At 43.7% G+C, this 16,824-nt stretch overlaps 1 protein-coding gene across 1 annotated transcript in view; it reads left to right on the top strand.

Annotated features, from left to right (window-relative positions):
• The window catches only part of DOCK8 (dedicator of cytokinesis 8), a 246,736-nt gene that overhangs the window by 111,320 nt on the left and 118,592 nt on the right, over positions 1–16,824 (top strand). Inside the window, exons 10-14 of the mRNA XM_017543412.2 lie at positions 2,154–2,234; positions 3,986–4,145; positions 6,083–6,219; positions 8,491–8,584; positions 9,652–9,814. Coding sequence (XP_017398901.1) covers positions 2,154–2,234; positions 3,986–4,145; positions 6,083–6,219; positions 8,491–8,584; positions 9,652–9,814 — 635 coding nt within the window. The remainder of the gene's footprint in view (positions 1–2,153; positions 2,235–3,985; positions 4,146–6,082; positions 6,220–8,490; positions 8,585–9,651; positions 9,815–16,824) is intronic.

Here is a 16,824-nt window from a genome sequence, read left to right as displayed (position 1 = left end):
GCACGCGCCACCATGTCCAGCTAATTTTTTGTATTTTTAGTAGAGACGGGGTTTCACCATGTTGACCGGGATGGTCTCGATCTCTTGACCTCGTGATCCACCCTCCTCGGCCTCCCAAAGTGCTGGGATTACAGGTGTGAGCCACCACGCCTGGCCCTGCTTCTTTTTCTTTAACTACATAGTAAATGGTGTTATACTATTTAGCACATCCAGGCAAACATTATTTGATGAGAGGGGCTTCTTTTTTGTTTATATTCCCAAGCCAAACATCAGGATCTTTACTGTGTTTTAGGTAGCGTCACCTAGTTCAGGTGTTGCATATAATATTGCTTTAAGGGATCATTTCAGCTTAAAGGTTTAGTTCAAGATTTTGCGAAATTAAAAAAAAATTGTTTTACAATCAAGGAAAGAAGAGTGAAAATGGGAGTGAATTGGAAACTTTCCAAAAATTGTTTAAAAATAGGTATGCCAAGTGTTGACCCTACCCCTTCTGAATACAGCAGAAAGTAGCCTCTTCCCTGAAGAAAAGTTTTTGGTTATTCTGATAGGCTTCTTTGCCCTCCTTTCCATGGTTGTGAGGAGTCATATGCATTTCATTACACACTTTTGCATACATCAGGAAGGACCAAACAGGAGGTTCTCATGTCAGCCTGCAGCTCCTTCTCATACTGGAGTTCCCCTTGCCCACTGCAGCTAGGGGAGTAGTATCTGCCGGTCTGGTCAAATCTAACTTCTCCTGCTTCCTGTGTGTTCCATGATACATACTATTAGTGCATGAAGCTGTGGCATTTTTCTGCCTTGCTTCTAAGAAGTTCTTGACCTCTGTTCAAAATTTATCCTAAAGACCACATTTTTAATCCATTCACATCATAGAAAAATTAGCTTCCAATTTGTTCTGTAGGCTCCTGACTATGAGCTTCAGGAGAATAGGGGCAGTGTTTATAGCCACCTTATCTCCCCAGCTGCTACCATATAGAAGGTACTCAACAATGAGTGAAAGATTGCTGATTACCCCTCAGTTTCTAGCTCAAGTGTTATGTGCCTATTTTTTCAGTGTGGTGCATCTCTCAGTGGGATTTGCCTTCTCTTCATGATTTGGCAATGGGAGGGGTTTTTGAACTTCTTTTGTAAGAAGAGAGACTTTCTGCTTGGAGTCCTCCCTGAAACAGATATCTATTGAGTAGCCCCATGCCAATTCCTTTGAAACCCCATAAATTCCCCTTCATCATGGGGTGATGTTGGTTAAATACTTTGTACCTAACTCACAGCACCTATTAAGGATGTGTCCCTTTTGGACTATGTTGACCCAAATCCCTTCTTCAAGGATCTCAACTAATGGGACTAAATCCACTGGTTTTACTCTTCAACATCTTAAGTCAAATTTCCTTTGAGCAGCGGGTTAGGAAATTTCAAATTTCTCCTTTTCTTTCTCCTAAACATGGTGCCCAAATTTATTACAACTGACCAGCCAGTCACTTTACCTGAAGCAAGACAGAAGATACTTCCTTTATTCTTATTACTAGCATTCATTTCTATTACCAGAGTTAGCAAACCAAGAAGCTGAACATCTCAATGCTTTTGAGTTTCTTTCCAAGTCTGTTAAATCCAGAGGATTAGCCCTAATAGGAAATACAAGGGCAGCAATTACAGATAATTTATTCAGTTCAGTCATTCATTTTTTGGAAGGTTTTAGTCCCCAACCCAACTTTCACAGAGACCATATCTCTTTTTTACATTCTAAGCAATAATAAAGAAAATGAGCTTTCCACTTCCTACATATGTCTCCTGGGTTTTGTTTTATAAAATAACTTTTATTGCCTTTTTTATTATATACATAATACATGTTTATTGTTTAAAACAGAAAATACACATAAGCAATGGGAAGAAAATAAAAATCACACATAATCCCACCATGCAAAGATCACTACTATTAACACTTGCTGCCTTTGCTGTGTATCTAATATCACCCTTTTAATATGTCTTTGTGATTTTTTAAATAAAATTGTATGGTATTCTTTATGTAAACTTTTTAATCAAAAACCGTGTGTCACAGATATCTTCCTATGTCATCAAAAGTAATTTTGATGGTTGCATAGATCCCTTTATATGGATGTAATTTGTGTGCCTTATTTTAATATTATTTTTATTGGTAGATTGAAAAAGTCCTACAGCAGGGAGAGATTGGAGACTGTGCAGAGCCCTACATGGTTATCAAAGAAGGTGATGGGGGAAAGGTATGGTAATTTGAGTATTGCTAAATGGAGACATCTTAGAAGGAGCAGATATTTCAGAAGTGTTACAAAAAACAGTTAATGGGTAGGTCCCTACATGAGACACTACTACATTGTAATTAAATGAAAGAAGAAAAGGAAACTGGTCACTGGTGTTGACTTTTTGTTCGTTTTCTTGTTTTTTGTTTGTTTGTTTACTTTATCTCCCAGGCTGGAGTGCAGTAGTGTAATCACAGCTCACTACAACCTTGAACTCCTGGGCTCTAGTGATCCTCCCCCTCAGCCTCTTGAGTAGCTGGTACTTACAGGCACATGCCACCATGCTTGGCTAGTTTTTTTTATTTTTTGCAGAGATGGGGTCTCACTGTGTTGCTCAGTCTGGTCTCAAATTCCTGGTCTCAAGTGATTCTCCTGCCTCGGCCTTGCTAAGTGTTGGGATTACAGACGTCTGCCACCATGCCCAGCCTGATGATGACTTTTTAAAGAAATAAATCCTTGAATTTTCTGATGTTGACATACACAAGGGTCTGACTGCATAACTTGTCTGGGGCAAGGCCACCCCCTGTTATCTTGGTTCTGAGGCTGTGACTCAGCTGGTTGGGAGGTCCACAGAGACCCTGAAACTGAACAGTCCCAGAGCTCTCTTGGCCTTCCTCAACAGCATGGGCCACTGCCCTTTCAGGTACGCAAATAATTGGGAATTGGCTGTCACTACCATGCATTATAAATTCATTAACACAGCATAGGTGTTGAGTCTATGAAAAGGATGTCTTTTCTCAGCAGCAATTTGCAAAGATTCCCAGTGTGATTTTTAAAACATGGCCTTAGCAGGGTGCGATGGCTCATGCCTGTAATCCCAGCACTTTGGGAGGCCAAGACAAGTGGCTCACAAGGTCGGGAGATTAAGACCATCCTGGGTAACACAGTCGAACTCCGTCTCTACTAAAAATACAACAACTTAGCCAGGAGCGGTGGCACGCACCTGTAATCCCAGCTACTCGGGAGGCCAAGGCAGGAGAATTGCTTGAACCCAGGAGGCAGAGGCTGCCATGAGCCAAGATTGCACCGCTATACTTCAGCCTGGGCAACAGAGTGAGACTTCGTCTCAAAAAATAAATAAATAAATAATGGCCTTACTGGAATAAGGCTTACCTAATCAGTATTGCACTACAGGCTCATAAATGTCAAGTAAGATTTATTGAACTCAAGGCGTTTGATTTTTTAAATCTATCTTTTATTCTGAACTCAGAAAGCACACCTTGGAAATGTTGTAAACTTCCTAAGGAGTTGTTAGGAAACTTTTTGGAATTTTTTGGAGTTTTTCAAGGCAACTTTTGGAGAAACAGGTTCACTTGGGAGCTTGGTAGATGATATACGAAACTTTTGATTTCAAGATTCTCTTATGCAAATCCAAGTCCTATAGGTAGCCACCAAAAGAATTGATAATCTGGTGTAATGAGCCCCCCCCCCCCCCCTTTTTTTTTTTTTTTTAGCTAAAAGTGTCGTTTACTAATTAAATGTAGCCTTCTTGTAAACTCGTTTTTTAATCTTTATTTCCTTATCAGCTAAACTTCTGGCCTGAGTGTGTCATTTTTCTGCCTATTCACTGTTTTCATTTTTCAATGGGAAGATAGTTATTGACTCTTTTTAATCAGCGGAGTTTGGAGTTTAGAGATAGCTGTCGCATTCAGGCCAGAGGCAGTGGCCTTGGTGCTGGTGCGTGTTTCAGCTTGTTTCTTTCCATTTTCCTGCAGAGTAAAGAAAAGATTGAAAAACTAAAACTCCAAGCTGAATCTTTCTGCCAGCGTTTGGGGAAATACCGGATGCCCTTTGCCTGGGCACCCATAAGCTTATCCAGCTTCCTCAATGTCTCCACCCTGGAGAGGGAGGTAACCGATGTGGACCCTGTGGTTGGTAAGATTTTCACCTGCAGTGGGAAAGGGAGGGCTGCCCAGTGTGCCACCGCTCAGGTCCACTGCTTACTAGTGGGCGTTGGGGGCGCAGTGAGGTGTAGGGAGTGGGAGGGAAGAAGGAGATAAACAGAATGAAACACTCTTATAACTGGATGACATATATTTGATTGGACAGTGATCTCCAAAAGAAATTATGAACATTGGTAAAGATTAAGTATATTCTTATAGTAAGATTTTCAAGATGGTTTGACACTTTAAAAAGTTAATTTTTGGTAAAAAAAATTAACACCCTCTCAAAAGTAAAACTTTAAAAATAAGAAAATGTAGTAACCATCTATAGTGTGTTAAACAGAGATACCCTGGTCGACTCCTAAACCAAAAAAAAAAAAAAAAAGCCTCTGTTACAAAGCCTTCAAAAAGCAAAACTCAGGTTTCTCAGCAAAATTTCCAGTCCTTTAAAGTTTACTTTGCCAAGTGCAATGAAAAAGTAGGCACCCAAAGAATGTCTAGTTACTGTTTTCGTTTATTTAGCATATTTCTTTTTCATCATCTCACCCTTGATCTGAATCATTTGTTCCTACACTGCTTGGTTGTAGAATTTTTCAAAAGGGTCTCAAGATTTCAAGTTGACCCACCTACAGCACCTGCGGTGGGGTTTCTGTTTCCCTAAAAGCTTTCGTATCCGCCAAATATTTAAGTCTACGTCTACATTCACATTTTTTCATGCATTCCTTAAGCTAAGACTTAAGCCACTTCTGAAATGTTACCTTGAGCAGGGAAGTGGGAGAAAGGGCATTTTGTGATTGCTGCTGCTATTTTGGAGTTACTGGTGCATAATCACCAGTCGGAACTCCCGGGTTATTTCTGATTCATCAATAACAAACTTCACTTTACCACATCCTGATCTTCCTGCCACAGCTTTCTTTAATGCCAACATCTATGTAGACCCAGGTAACTTATTGATAAGAGTTATCTATAGAGCTTAGAGGGAACCACAACTAGGTAATTCAGGTATGGGACATGCTGAGGCCTCAGTCATCTCTAGGCCAAGGATAACCTGACTGCAGAGACTGATTCTTAAGGAGCAATCAGAAGATCCAAAGATGTCATGTATTATACTGAGTTGATATGGCAGGTGTAGGTGCGTAGAGGTAGCAAGAAATTCTAATTCAGCGTCATGGTAAGAATTAAGAATAAGAAGATATTCAAAGACAGGAGTTGGAACTCTTAGAGTTCTAAGCAATTTGATTATTTACAACAGAACTTAAGTGTGTTATTAACAACAGAACCCCTGAGTTTTTACAACATAAAGGCAACAAGATTTCCACCCAAATCCCAAAGGGGATAAGAAACAACTGGGCAAAGTATCAGGGTCCCAGCCCAAGTCTGAGTGTGGTTTGGGGCTCTAATTCCCATTTGACAGATCAGCCAAGGCAGAAACTCAGTCTTGCTGCCTGGTCCACATGATGAGAGCAGAGGAACACTGAAATTCAGAATGTACACAGGCTGACCCCAGCATGTTTGGGTCACAATCCCAAATGCCTTCAGGGACATTTGAGTACATGCCTCTCCCAGTGGAATGCAAATATAAAAATAAAAGAAAAGTAAACAGTGTGCTGACTAAATAAAGCTTATCAGGAGACCCTGTTCTGGCTATAGCTCTGGACTCTTGCAGGGTGGCATCTGGTCTACCCTAACTTCATGTGGGAGGGGCCCATGGCTGCTCCTGGCCTCTCTCCTCTGGCTGGAGGAGGATTAACGATGCCAACAGGACTAAGAAAGGTAGGGGCCAATGGAAGGACATTTTCATTCAAAACAAGGAGGGCCATATTCAGTGTTCCTGATCAGTGACTTGAAACATATATATCTTAAAGTTAATAACTGCTGTGTGTTTGAACAGAAAGGCATACTTTGGATTGACAGTTGTTTTTCTTAAAGGGAGAAGCTCAGCAGGTGAACGGAGGACTTTGGCCCAATCTAGACGGCTTTCTGAAAGAGCCCTCTCCTTGGAGGAAAATGGGGCTGGATCCAACTTCAAAACCTCCACCCTGAGCGTTAACAGCTTTTTCAAGCAGGTATCTCTTCACATTACAGTGTGTGTCTGTTTTTCCCCATGCTGGCGTGGGCACGGGAACCCGCAGGAGGAGTATATGCAGTGATTAAGACAGAAAATTAGTTTACCTCACTGTCTTAGGTCATTTTCTGTTGCTTATAATAGAGTACCTGAAACTGGGTAATTTATAAAGAAAAGGAATTTGTTTCTCACAGTTATGAAGGCGGAAAAATCCAAAGTTGAGGGCCCACATTTGGTGAGGGCTTTCTTGCTGGTGGGGACTCTCTGCAGGGTCCTGGGGTGGAGCATGGTGAGGAGCTGAGCATGCTCGCTCAGGTCTCTCTTCCTCTTATAAACCCACCAGCTCCCTCCCATGACAACCCGCTAATCCATTAATCCGTGAATGGATCAATCCATTCGTGAGGGCAGAGTCCTCGTGATTCAATCACGTCTTCAAGGCTCCACCTCCCAACACTGCCACCATGGGGACCAAGCTTCGCCATGAGTTTTGAAGGGGACATTCAACCCACAGCATTCACGCAGCCTCGGTTTCATTAGCCGCAAAATGGGAACAATAGTGCTTAGCTCTATGTGGCCAGTGGGAAGATCAGGTGACATGGGACCTGTAAAGCTCATCTTAGAATGCCTGGAATACAGTAAGTCCTTAATGAATGTTAGCTATTTTCATTGAGAGAAGGATTAGGTTTTGTTCCTACTGATACAGACTTTCCCATTTGAACCAGCTTGGCCAATCCATTCATTCGGCTATGACAACAGTCTGACTGGGACCTCTCCTTCCCTATGGATCTTAGGGTTTCCACTTTCACTACTGCTTGATGTGCACGTTTCCAGGGCTCCCTGCTTGCTCAGAGAGGGTAACCATTCCAGATGCTACTCTTTGTTAGCTCAGTAAACATCAAGACTATTAAAAAAATACAAAACTTATTAGACTTGTCAAATGTATAGAGACAGAAAGTAGAATGATGGTTGCCAAGGTCTAAGGATAAAGGGGATGGGGAGTCATTGGTTAAAGGGTATAGTTTCAGATGTTTTGTTTGCAAGATAAAAGCATTCTGGAGGTTGGTTGCACAACAATGCAAATGTACTTAATACTACTGAATTGTGCACTTAGAAATAGGTATGATGGGCCGGGCATGGTGCTCACACCTGTAATCCCAGCTCTTTGGGAGGCCGAGGCAGGTGGATTACTTTAGGTCAGGAGTTCAAGACCAGCCTAGCCAACATGGTGAAACCCCGTCTCTACTAAAAATATTAAAATTAGCCAAGTGTGGTGGCACACACCTTAATCCCAGTTACTTGGAAGGCTGAGGCTGGAGAATCGCTTGAACCTGGGAGGTGGAGGTTGTAGTGACCTGAGATTGCACCACTGCACTCCAGCCTGCATGACAGAGTGAGACTCGCCCTCAGAAAAAAAAAAGAAAAAAAAAAAAGAGTTAGGATAATTTTATGTTAGTTATATTTTGCCACACTTAAAATAAACTCACTTGGTCTGACTCTGTTTTGGAAAGTTTTCCATAGCTACACAGTCTTCATGGAACATTTAAAAGGGTTACATTAACAAACTGAAATGCAAAAAGGATGCTAAGGGGGTCTGTGCACCATGCCACACAATAGAAATAGTAAGGGTCTGAAAAGGTTTCTATTCAGGCTACATTCCTTCCCAGTCATGCAACCTTGGAGGACAAGGCACTTAGCTAAGCCTGGATGTTCTCACTGGGAATAAGACGTATCTACCTACTTACCTCACTGGGTTGTTGTAAGGATTGGAGATCATGCATGTGTGTCCCTTGGCAGAGTGCCTGACCCATCTTGGGCATATGTGAGGGTGGGTAGCGTTTTTGCTTAACCTTCTTGTTTGAGACAGATGTGAAGACAATGAGAAGGAAAGATGCTTTCTCCACCTTCATACCTTTGAAGAAGAAAGTAAACTTATTCTGTATTGTTCCAGCTGGTAAAACTGGCATCAGAGGGTGGGAGTTATAGAGGGAGAAGCTTTTGGCCTGGATTTCTAATGGTCAGACAGGCTTCCTTAGAATGCAGCAGAAGCCCCATCCCCAGAAGGACTCATGAGAGGCTGAGGCACAGTGAGTCATCAGTGAAGAGGATTTAACAAGAGGTGGAACTAAATGATATCAGAGCTGCCTATAATCCTAATTTCTATAAAAGACTTATGAGAAAAAAACTTAAAGGTAAAAATCTTCCCAGAAATCACTGGTCCCCAACCCAAGCATCAAAGGTGCATCTACGCTAACTCTGACTTTTCTGTTGGCAGGAAGGAGATCGCCTTAGTGATGAAGACTTATTCAAGTTTTTAGCTGACTACAAAAGATCTTCATCCTTACAGAGACGAGTCAAGTCAATTCCAGGTGTGAATGACCTGTCTTATCCTCTTTAGCTGTGCCAAAACTGCTTATCATTAGACATATTCTTTGTCTAATGCTAGAATTTATAAAATCATCTTTGCCAAGTGAAATTTGAGATTTTGTGTTAGGAGTTAAGACTATGAATTGGCAAACCTGTTAGTGTTTTTTAATTTTCTTAAAGGATTGATTTCATAAACAAACCCTGTGCTTTAGATCTGGTTTCTCAGATAATGAGAATTTTTTATTTTATTTTATTTTATTTTATTTTATTTTATTTTATTTTATTTTAGATGGAGTCTCACTCTGTCGCCCAGGCTGGAGTGCAGTGGCGTGATCTCGGCTCACTGCGACCTCCTTCCCACTGGCTTCAAGAGATTCTCCTGCCTCAGCCTCCCAAGTAGCTGGGATTAGAGGCACCTGCCACCCCGTCCAGCAAATTTTTGTATTTTTAGTAGAGACAGGGTTTCTCCATCTTAGCCAGGCTGGCCTTGAACCCCTGACCTCGCGATCCACCCACCTTGACCTCCCAAAGTGCTGGGATTATAGGTGTGAGCCACCCACCACGCCTGGCCGAAAATTGTTTAAACAGAGGAGCCTCTTTAGTCAAATAAAATATTATACTTAGTATTTAAAAAGTGAATGTGAGATGCTTTGGTAGAAGGCAAAGTCACCCTCCTTATCCTCAGCTCAGCGACCCTGGACGTACTTCCATAGCATCCTCAGGTCCAGGGAAGCCAGTTTTAAAACTACCCACTTTCGCTGCTAGCAATGCAGGGAAGTTACTTAACGATGTCAATTATAGTGTGGTAATTCAGGAAAGAACTTTAGAAATCCTCTAATCCATTCCTACTTATTTTACAACTTCTGGCTTTATATTTTATTTTACGGGAGTTAAATCTCAAAAGTTCTCATGACATGCTTTCCTCGAGCTGCAGGAAATTAGCTCCACAACTGTTTTATCGTACTATAGTTTGTTCTTATTTTCATGAAAGCAACACTGTGCAAGTCTTTCTTGATTCCCTCATAACATGACAGTTTCTTTACTAGAACATTCCTGTTTTCTCTCTTAGGCTTGCTCAGACTGGAGATTTCTACAGCTCCAGAGATCATCAATTGCTGTCTGACTCCTGAAATGCTGCCTGTGAGACCCTTTCCTGAAAACCGGACACGCCCACACAAAGAGATTTTGGAATTTCCAATACGAGAAGTGTATGTCCCTCATACTGTGTACAGGTAAGAAACACAGGTTCAGGCTGGGCGCGGTGGCTCATGTACTCTGGCTCGTGGTCTCAGCACTTTGAGAGGCCGAGGCAGGAGGATTGCTTGAGCTCAGGAGTTTGAGACCAGCCTGGGCAACATGGCAAAACCCTGTCTCTACAACATATACAAAAATTGGCTCGGCATCGTGGCACTTGTCTGTAATCCCAGCTACTTGGGAGGCTGGGGCAAGAGAATTGCTTGAACCCAGGAGGCAGATGTTACAGTGAGCCAAGATTGCAGCACTGCACTCCAGCCTGGGACACAGAACCAGACTCTATCTCAAAAAAAAAAAAAGAAAGGGAAAGGGAAGGGGAAGGAACAGAAAGGGGAAAGGAAAGAGGAAAGGAAGGGAAAGGAAGGGAAAAGGGAAGGGAAGGGAAAAGGGAAGGGAAAAGGGAAGGGAAGGGAAGGGAAAAGGGAAGGGAAAAGGGAAGGGAAAAGGGAAGGCAAGAGGGAAGGGAAGGGAAAAGAAAAAAAGCACAGGTTCTTAAAAAACCACTGAACTCACATTCTGAGTTGTATTTGAATCATGCTTTCTCTTCCTTCAACCTGTCTTCCTACTTCCTAAGTTTTAGGGAAATGAAATGTGAGGTTTCTATTGTGATGGCCAAATCTCTTTCTAAACATAGTTTACTTAGTTCTCTTTAACCAGAAAGTATTACTTCAGGTGTAATTATAGTTTAGTATCATAGTGGACATATGCTTTCCAGAGATTGAAAAAAAAAAATCCTAGCCAGGCACGGGTGCTTCACGCCTGTAATCCCAGCACTTTGGGAGGCCAAGGCAGGTGGATCACGAAGTCAGGTATTCAAGACCAGCCTGATCAACATGGTTGAAATCCTGTTTCTATAAAAAATACAAAAATTAGCAGGGCATGGTGGCGTGTGCCTGTAATCCCAGCTACTCAGGAGGCTGACAGGAGAATGGCATGAACCCAGAGGCAGAGGTTGTAGTGAGCCAAGATCACGCCACTGCACTCCAGCCTGGGCAACAGAGCGAGACTCCGTCTCAAACAAACAAACAAACAAAAATCCTGCTAGCCATTATCTTGGTTTTCCTCTGTGAATAAGGACGTACTAGAGAGAGAGCAATGTGACCAACATGGGCTAGTTGTAAAAAAGGCAGGTTTTCAGCTGAAGATTAGCTCTTTCCAAAAGAATTTACAGCAATAACGTAATAGTAGTACACATTCCAATAGTATTTACAGCAATAACAGAAATGTTCTGTGTGTGTGCCACCAGTGCAATAGCCACTAATCACATGTGGCTGTTCAACATTTGAAATGTGGCCAGTGCAATGGAGGAACTGAAAACTTAATTAATTAATTTTAATTTAAAGTCAAGTAGCTGTATGTGTCGACCATATTGGAGAGGAGGGAGCTGGACACTGAAGGCCTGACAGGTTGGGCTGCCTTGGTTTCTGAGTCACATATGGTGGCACCTGCCTATTCTATAGGGTCTGGAAGGAGTGCTTGTCAACACACATCTGCCAGAGGCAGACCCGCAAATACAGAGTGAATATTCTTGAGCCGTACTGGGCACTGTAGAAGTGCCAAGGACACCCGTTAGAAATGCCACGCCCACCCTGTCAGAAACCAGCTCTTTACTCTGGGGAATGACAGAGAGACGCCTCTCCAGTTTCGTTGTGGCCCCTCCGCCTGGCTCCCAGGCCACCATAGGTTATAGTCTATTTAAGGAAAGAGAGGGAGAGAATGAAGTTGGTTCAGAATCTTACTCCATGAAAACTTCACAGAATTTAGGAAGCATCTTATCTACATCTCTTGTGTTCAATTTTTACTTTTCTTCTCCAGTCCTCGAGTGCTTTAGAGTGATTTTGATTAGATTGGGCTTGACGGTTACCCAGTGCCAGAAGAGCGTCCCCCTTCCTGCACCTCCCCACATCCACAAATTGGAAATGGAAAGAGAGGTCTGAACCCCAGGTAAAATTGGCAAGCTGACTAAGTTTGCCCTGGGTGACCTCACCTTTTCATTTCTGTCCATTTTCCTCTCTTTCTGTTCCTTGCTACCTCCCCATACCTCAAAAAACCTGGAACTTTGTGGCTTTTTTATACGGGCCCCCCCTTTTCAAGCAAAGATCTCTAAACTCATTCACTGTGGTATTGGTAACAGGTATGGATTAGTCTTGTCACTTTGAGTGTTATCATTTTGGGCTGGGTGCGGTAGCTCATGCCTGTAATCCTAGCACTTTTGGAGGCCAAGGCAAGTGAATCACCTGAGGGAGGTCAAGAGTTCAAGGCCAGTGTGGCCAACATGGTAAACTCTCATCTCTACTAAAAATACAAAAAAATTCGCCGGGTGTGGTGGCGCATGCCTGTAATTCCCAGCTACTCAGGAGGCTGAGGCAGGAGAATTGCTTGAACCCAGGAGGCAGAGGTTCCCAAGATCACGCCATTGCACTCCAGCCTGGGCAAGAGAGCAAAAAACTCCATCTCAAAAAAAAAAAAGATATTATCATTTTGGTAGGGACAGCAGTACCTGTTTCTTAGTTGAAAAATCCAGATTTCTTCTCATCCCAAGAGTCCGTCAGGTAACTTTCAGTGTTGATGTTGCTATTACCATACCAATCAATAATCCTGGTCATAGCTGTATCCCTTAAGGAAATCGAATAAATGTAAATGAAGATTTATGGAGCAGTTAAATTCAGGAATATTTCTTTGTTTACAGAGTATTCACCTGATGATTTTGAAATATGACTTGACTTATAAAAAGTTGATCTACCTGGAACTGTGGGCAATACATCTATCAGGCCACACAATAAACGCTTACGCTGACAGCCAGGATTTGGGATTTCAAATTAGTGTGCCCTTAACATAAACTGCAGCGCCCCCTTGGGTGGAGGGAACTATTACCTGGTTCTAATGACAGATGTCACCTGGCCTCAAGTGCCAGTGGCAGCCAGAGTCACACGTTTTAGGACTTTTGTATTGATGAGGGTTTCAGTTGAACATTGCCTGAGTTGAACTCCAGTTATCTTTACCTCTCTTAAAGGAGCAGCTGCCACAGAGCCTCAGGTCAAGTTGGCTTGGGATTAGCTGGCATTGCCTTCCAGCCCCCCAGCCTCACCTTCCTCCCATCTCTTCACTGCCTCTTTTCTCTGCCCTGCCCCTTCTGGTGTCCTGTGTGGGGCATCCCTCAAGTTGCATTCTGTTGTATTAGGTTGGTGCAAAAGTAATTGTAGTAATGCATGAGTGCTGACCCGTGCCTCTATCTTATTCAGATTACTTTAATGAACAGCTGTAGATGGGTTCTGGTGGAACTGGGTAGGGCTCCTGGGAGTCTCCCCATGGGTCAGTGAGGGTCTGGCGTTCATCAAATAAACACTTGCTCTGACAAGAGAGATCAACTTCTAGAGCCAGCAGTTCTCATCCCAGCAACGACCAGGGGCTCCCAAACCAGGGGCTTGGGCTCTCTGCAGTGCCATGCTCAATCTCTGTGGGTTAGAGGCATGGAGCTAGAGCCAGGTCATGTATCAGTTGGAACATGATTTATCTGATGAATAATTAGCTGTTTTCGGGACTCTTCCTATTCAGCTGAATGTTCTCAGACCAGTCTGATCTGGCCTAATGGAGATATGCTCCCATGTCACAGTGAAGTCTTCAGGAATAAGACCCACCTTCTCTCCTGGGCAGGGGTGGGGGAAGAATGGCCTAGTGTGCATGCAGGAGCTGACCAGAAGGAATGTCTGCAACTTGTGATTTAGTGAATAGAACTTCTAAGGAGACCAGAGCCAGGCAGGAGGCTCTGAGAAATCACAAGTGGAAGGCCAGCAATTCTGAAAGCAGAACAGAACGGCTGGAAAAACTGAGCTGAGGAAAAAGATTATCCAAATCCAAGCTTGGCATTCCTTGCTCTGTGTCCAGATTAAGAAAATGCTAGTTGTTTGCCTAGGAACACATTTGTACCAACTCCTGGCTTATTTTCCATGTGGCCCAACAGCTGGTACTAGAGACACCAGCTGCTTTCTGGTGGAGATGAAAACAGCATGGGCTGAGGCCAAGGCCCAGCAAGGCCTTCAAGGACGTCCTATCCTGCGGCCGCCATGGGAGTGTGTGCGGAGATCACAGGCGCTAAGGTTGTAATGAGCTTGTTAAGCTCCTTGCCGTCCCTTTAACTGGTGATTACAGTAAAGAGAGCCACATAAAGTACGTTTTCATCTCTCGTTTCAGCCCCCGAGAGCCTCTGAGGTCTTGTTTATCCAATTATCAGACTGGCTGTGGTGGAGGACTGTGCTTGCCGAGAACAAGCATATCAGTTGGAACATGATTTCTCTGATGGTTAATTAGCTGTTTTCAGGACTCCTCCTACTCAGCTGAATGTTCTCAGACCAGGAGTCTGATGTGGCCTACCAGGGATGTGCTCCCACATCACAGTGGAGTCTTAAGGAATATTACCCACCTTTGGCCGGGCGCAGTGGCTCACGCCTGTAATCCCAGCACTTTGGGAGGCCGGGGCGGGTGGATCACTTGCGGTCAGGAGTTAGAAACAAGCCTGGCCAACATGGTGAATCCTCATCTCTACTAAAAATACAAAACAATTAGCCGGGCTTGGTGGCATGCACCTGTAACCCCAGCTACTTGGGAGGCTGAGGCAGGAAAACTGCTTGAACCCAGGAGGTGGAGGTTGCAGTGAGCCAAGGTCGTGCCACTGCACTCTAGCCTGGGCAATAGAGAAAGAATCCGTCTCAAAAAAAAAAAAAAGAAAGAAAGAAAGAAAGAAAAAAGGAATACTACCCGCCTTCTCTCCTGCAGGGGAAAAAGAATGGCATGCAGGAGCTGACCGGAAGGAATGTGTACGAGTTATGATTTAGTGAACAGAACTTCTAAGGAAAGAAATGAACCAGAAATAACTCCAAATGAAGTGGTTAGGAAGCAGGGCAGGACATGGGCAGTATCGCTGAAAGAGACTTTATTTCATCCAAGGAAATGGATTCCCAGTTTAAGCCCCGTTAGCTCTATATTCAGAGTGGATCTTCTCAGTTCGGGGGGAAGGAAGGGTGATTGTGCGTCAGAGTAAGTGTCCATCCCCCCCCGGAGACTCCGATTCAGGAGGTCTGGGATGGGGCGCTGGTGGTCTAACACTCTTTCTTGTTCAAAATCAAAGCGTCCCCCTCCTTCTCATGGAAGGGAAGCTTCCACCAACCCTTAATGGGTTTCTCTGCTGTATGGAGTCAGCCAGTGCTCCATACCGGGTGCGGCAGCGCACACCTGCAATCCCAGCACTTTGGGAGGCTGAGGCGGGAAGATCCATTGAGCCCAGGAGTTTCAAGACCAGCCTGGGCAACATAGCAAGACCCTGTCTCCACAACAACAAAAAATTAGCAGGGGTGGGAGTGCACACCTGCAGTCCCAGTTACTTGCGAGGCTGAGGCAGGAGGATCGGTTGAGCCAGGGAGGTCAAGGCTGCAGTGAGCCATAATCATGCCACTGCCCTCCAGCCTGGGTGACAGAGTGAGACTCTGCCTCAAAAAACAAAAACAGAAAACTATTTCCTAAGTATAAGGTGATCCGGAAGCCCAATCCTTGGTTTTAGTAGGCTTAGCAAACAGTTGCGTATGGAACACAAGCTTTTATAAGCAAACCATTCACTTAGGAAGGGCAGTGGCAGCCCCCCAAAATCTAGTCATTTGAATTAGCCAAGGAATGGAGACAAAGACAGTGAATTTCTGATGCCAGTTGCAACTTGGTCTTAATAATAAAGCAGGAACACAGTGCCCACATTCCTAATGCCTTGCTCCCAAACTCAGCAATCCTCCTATTTGTAAGAATGAAAAAATTCAGGAGGGAACCAATTGCCTAAGGTTATGACAACAGAGCTACCATTCCAGTATAACGTTCAGCCACTAGAGGGCACAATTCACTCACTTTCTAGATTGAGACATGGGGCTACCGTTTCCGTTGCAAAACAGGTGAAGTGATTTACGAAAGTAGGACACATATTTGATTTTTTGCCTTTGAAATGCAAAACCAAGAAACACTGAAAAGTATTGAAGTGTCCTACGAGATCACCGTTGTCATTTTTCACAGAGGATTTTATTCTAGCCTGTCAGTTTCTGCCTCCTTCCATTAGTAAGTCCTGACCTTAGACATCTGGCATTTTTTTTGGAAGGTGTGGTGGGGTGGAGGACCAAGAGATGCATCCCTTAATGTAGCTACAGATGGAAATCTTCTCGTTTTGGGGAGAGTTGCTTACTGTACATAATTACATATTCACCAATTCTGCTCATATGTAAACCAAAGAATGTGAAGAATTTTCCTAGAATCATGATGAGCAAGGCAGGTAGGAAGCAGGAGTAGGCAGGTGCTGTGTCCATTAGTGTCACTGATTCCACAGTTCACAACTCCGTATCAGTCTCCTTATTTTATATTCATTTGAGTCCACAACGCTTTGGTGTCCTACCTAAAAGTCCTGCTGTCGGTTTACCAGTGTTGAGTGTCATTTTCTCCACTGTTCTTTACATGGAATTCAGCAGGAAGATTCATGAGGCATCCTGTTCCTAGCTGGGTTCACTGGTTGGTGGAGGCAGAAGCAATGGAGAAGTGGAGATGAAATAAAAGCAACGTTAGGCTTGCATTTGGCTGTGATCTTGAATAGTGTCTACATTAGAGGGAGCACCTAAAATCCAAAAAGCCTTTTTTTCTTTGATTTCTATACTTTTGCTGGTTTCAAAAATTACTGGGCAAGGCACGGTGGCTCACGCCTGTAATCCCAGCACTTTGGGAGGCTGAGGTTGGCGGATCATGAGGTCAGGCATTTGAGACCAGCCTGGCCAACATAGTGAAACCCTGTCTCTACTAAAGATACAAAAAATTAGCCAGGCATGGTGGCGGGCACCTGCAATCCCAGCTACTCGGGAGGCTGAGGCAGGCGAATCGCTTGAACCTGGAGGGCAGAGGTTGCAGTGAGCCGAGATTGCACCATTGCACTCCAGCCTGGGCAGCAGAGCTAGACTCCATCTCAAAAAAA

This window comes from Cebus imitator, unplaced genomic scaffold (genome assembly GCF_001604975.1).
Source record: "Cebus imitator isolate Cc_AM_T3 unplaced genomic scaffold, Cebus_imitator-1.0 Scaffold155, whole genome shotgun sequence".
Classification (NCBI taxonomy): Eukaryota; Metazoa; Chordata; class Mammalia; order Primates; family Cebidae; genus Cebus; species Cebus imitator.
Note: the sequence above shows the minus strand (reverse complement) of the source record. Positions and strands in the feature narration are given on the sequence as shown.